The sequence below is a fragment of the Triticum dicoccoides genome, chromosome 7A (genome assembly GCF_002162155.2).
Source record: "Triticum dicoccoides isolate Atlit2015 ecotype Zavitan chromosome 7A, WEW_v2.0, whole genome shotgun sequence".
Classification (NCBI taxonomy): Eukaryota; Viridiplantae; Streptophyta; class Magnoliopsida; order Poales; family Poaceae; genus Triticum; species Triticum dicoccoides.
This window is the reverse complement of record NC_041392.1, coordinates 517,496,911-517,499,370: the sequence shown is the minus strand read 5'-3', so window position 1 is coordinate 517,499,370 and position 2,460 is coordinate 517,496,911. Positions and strand designations below refer to the sequence as shown.

At 47.2% G+C, this 2,460-nt stretch overlaps 1 protein-coding gene across 1 annotated transcript in view; it reads left to right on the top strand.

Moving 5' to 3' along the window:
- Positions 1-2,090, top strand: part of LOC119333577 (nuclear intron maturase 1, mitochondrial-like) — a 7,693-nt gene extending 5,603 nt beyond the window's left edge. The window contains exon 4 of the mRNA XM_037606429.1: positions 13-2,090. Within this exon, the coding sequence (XP_037462326.1) occupies positions 13-1,767 (1,755 nt within the window). The 3' untranslated portion in view covers positions 1,768-2,090. The remainder of the gene's footprint in view (positions 1-12) is intronic.
- The last annotated feature ends 370 nt before the right edge of the window (positions 2,091-2,460 follow it).

The window sequence follows — 2,460 nt, the reverse complement described above, 5'->3', positions numbered from 1 at the left end:
CTCCGCCGTCACCCCGCCTTCCCCTGGGGCGCCTCCACCCACCTCCTCCTCCGCTCCCCCGCCGACGCCCCCTCCACCGTCCCCGTCTCCCGCCGCAAGCTCACTGCCCGCCTAGCCAACGCCCCGCCCCCCTTCCAGGACCACGTCGTCCAGGAGCTCCTCCTCCTGCTCCTCGAACCCGTCTTCGAGCCCCGGTTCTCCCCCAAGTCCCACGCCTTCCGCCCTGGACGCGGGCCCCACACTGCCATCCGCTCCGTTCGCTCCGGCTTTGCCGGCTACCTCTGGTTCATCACTGCAGACCTCACAACCGTGGTCGACGCCTTATCGTCAGACACCATTCTGTCCTGTGTGGAGAAGGCCGTCTCTGATCGCAAGGTGCTGTCTTTGCTCAAGTCGGCGCTCAACGCCCCAGTCCGGCCCGGGTCTGTGCCTCCAAGGGAGAAGGATCTCGATGGGCTAAGCAAGAAGAGGCTGAAAAGGAAGGTGCTCAGGAAGAGCAGGAAGAAGAAGGTGCTTAATGAGGATGAGCCAAAGCCAGACCCATATTGGCTGAGACTGTTCTTTGGGTTCGCTCCAGAACAGGCGTGTCACGTGCCGGAATATGGGCATTGCGGGATAATTAGTCCATTGCTCGCCAATGTGTGCCTTAATGAGTTGGATTGGTGGATGGAGGAGAGGATTAACGAGTACTTCCGCCCGTCAAGGCATGATTCGATATGGAAGGAGGCGGGCGATGAGGGATGTCATAATCCATCTTGGCCTGAGTTTGTTCCGTCAAGTGGGAGGGAGAAGACCAGGAAGATGGATTTCCTTAGATTTGGCTCTCATGTCTTGATTGGGGTCCGGGGGCCGAGGGAGGATGCGGTTGAGATAAGGAGGCAACTGATGGAGTTTTGTGAGAGAACATTTGGTTTGAGGCCAGAGAATTCGTCGGTGGAGATTGAGCACATCACAAGGGGGATTGAATTCTTGGATCATGTCATTGCCCGCCGGGTCATCTACCCGACCTTGCGATACACCGCCAGTGGAGGGAACATTGTGAGTGAGAAAGGTATTGGAACATTGTTATCTGTCACAGCAAGCTTGCAGAGGTGCATAAGGCATTTCAGAAAGCTTGAGCTTGTAAAGGGGGACAGGGATCCTGAGCCATTACCGTGTTCACCAATGCTCTACTCTGGGCAGGCACACACTAATTCTCAAATGAACAAATTTCTTGAGACCATGGCTGATTGGTATAGGTATGCGGACAACCGGAAGAAGATTGTAGGGTTCTGCGCATATGTTATACGGAGCTCTTTGGCAAAGCTTTATGCGGCAAGGTATAGACTAAAATCCCGTGCTAAGGTTTACAAGATTGCATCCCGTGATCTCAGCCGCCCGTTGAGGGAGAGCACAAACAATGATGCACCAGAATACTCTGATCTCTTGAGGATGGGAGTTGTTGATATTATTGAGGGTGTACAATTTGCACGCATGTCATCAATTCCATCATGTGATTATACAACTTTCCCTAGAAACTGGGTACCTCACCACGAGCTTGTATTGCACGAGTATATCAAACTGCAAGATCCAAAGTTCTTCTGCGAACTTCACAAGACAATCAAACGACGGGAGATAAGTTCACCACAGGATGACGTATCGAAGATGGTGTGGCATTATAAGGTTCATGGTGTTTATGATAATAACAGGGTCTCAAAGAAATTAAATGAATGGAGGAGTAATGATGAAGCTGTCAATGGGGACACACAACTATTGTTGGATAAGTAGTCCTAGATTCCATATCATTTGTAGAGATAATGATGGGTGATAGATCGATTGCACACAAGCAGATATCCTGTTTTGAACAAAACACAGTTTTGGACAAATAGTCCTAATTGTGTGTGCAGAATACTAATGGTTGATGTATCAACGACCTACCAGCTAAAGACCAAGAAATGTATCATTGGGCAAATATTTGGATGTTCAAGAGTACATGTTTGAACATGTACTACAATACTACACCTGATCTCAAGGTAAACTATGTGTTGTAACTTTGTGTGTTTGTCCTGACACCATTATGAGACATATTATCCCATTCTTTTTCTGTTTGATGTTCTTGCATATGTTTCTACTGTGGTAAGAATGTGTTGTTTGTAGTTATTGTGACACTAACAAAGTTGGGATTACAATGAAAATTTCCATTTCTAGTTAAGTAGGAGTAGTAAATTTGTTAACAAGTTGATGGCACTTATTCAAGCCTTACACAGTTAGACTAACATGCTAGTTTACTCAACATGTTAATGATATAAAATTGTGACGCATACACTTTTCTTATGCTTATAAGTAGGCAATAATGTGAGGAAGTTTCATTGTTTTTGGAAGTTTGCTGGTGTTTGGAAGTTACGGTGGATAGTTTCATATACGTGGTGGTGTTTGTAAATTCTCAAGGCCTGTTCTTAGGATTTTAGTAGAACTGATAAA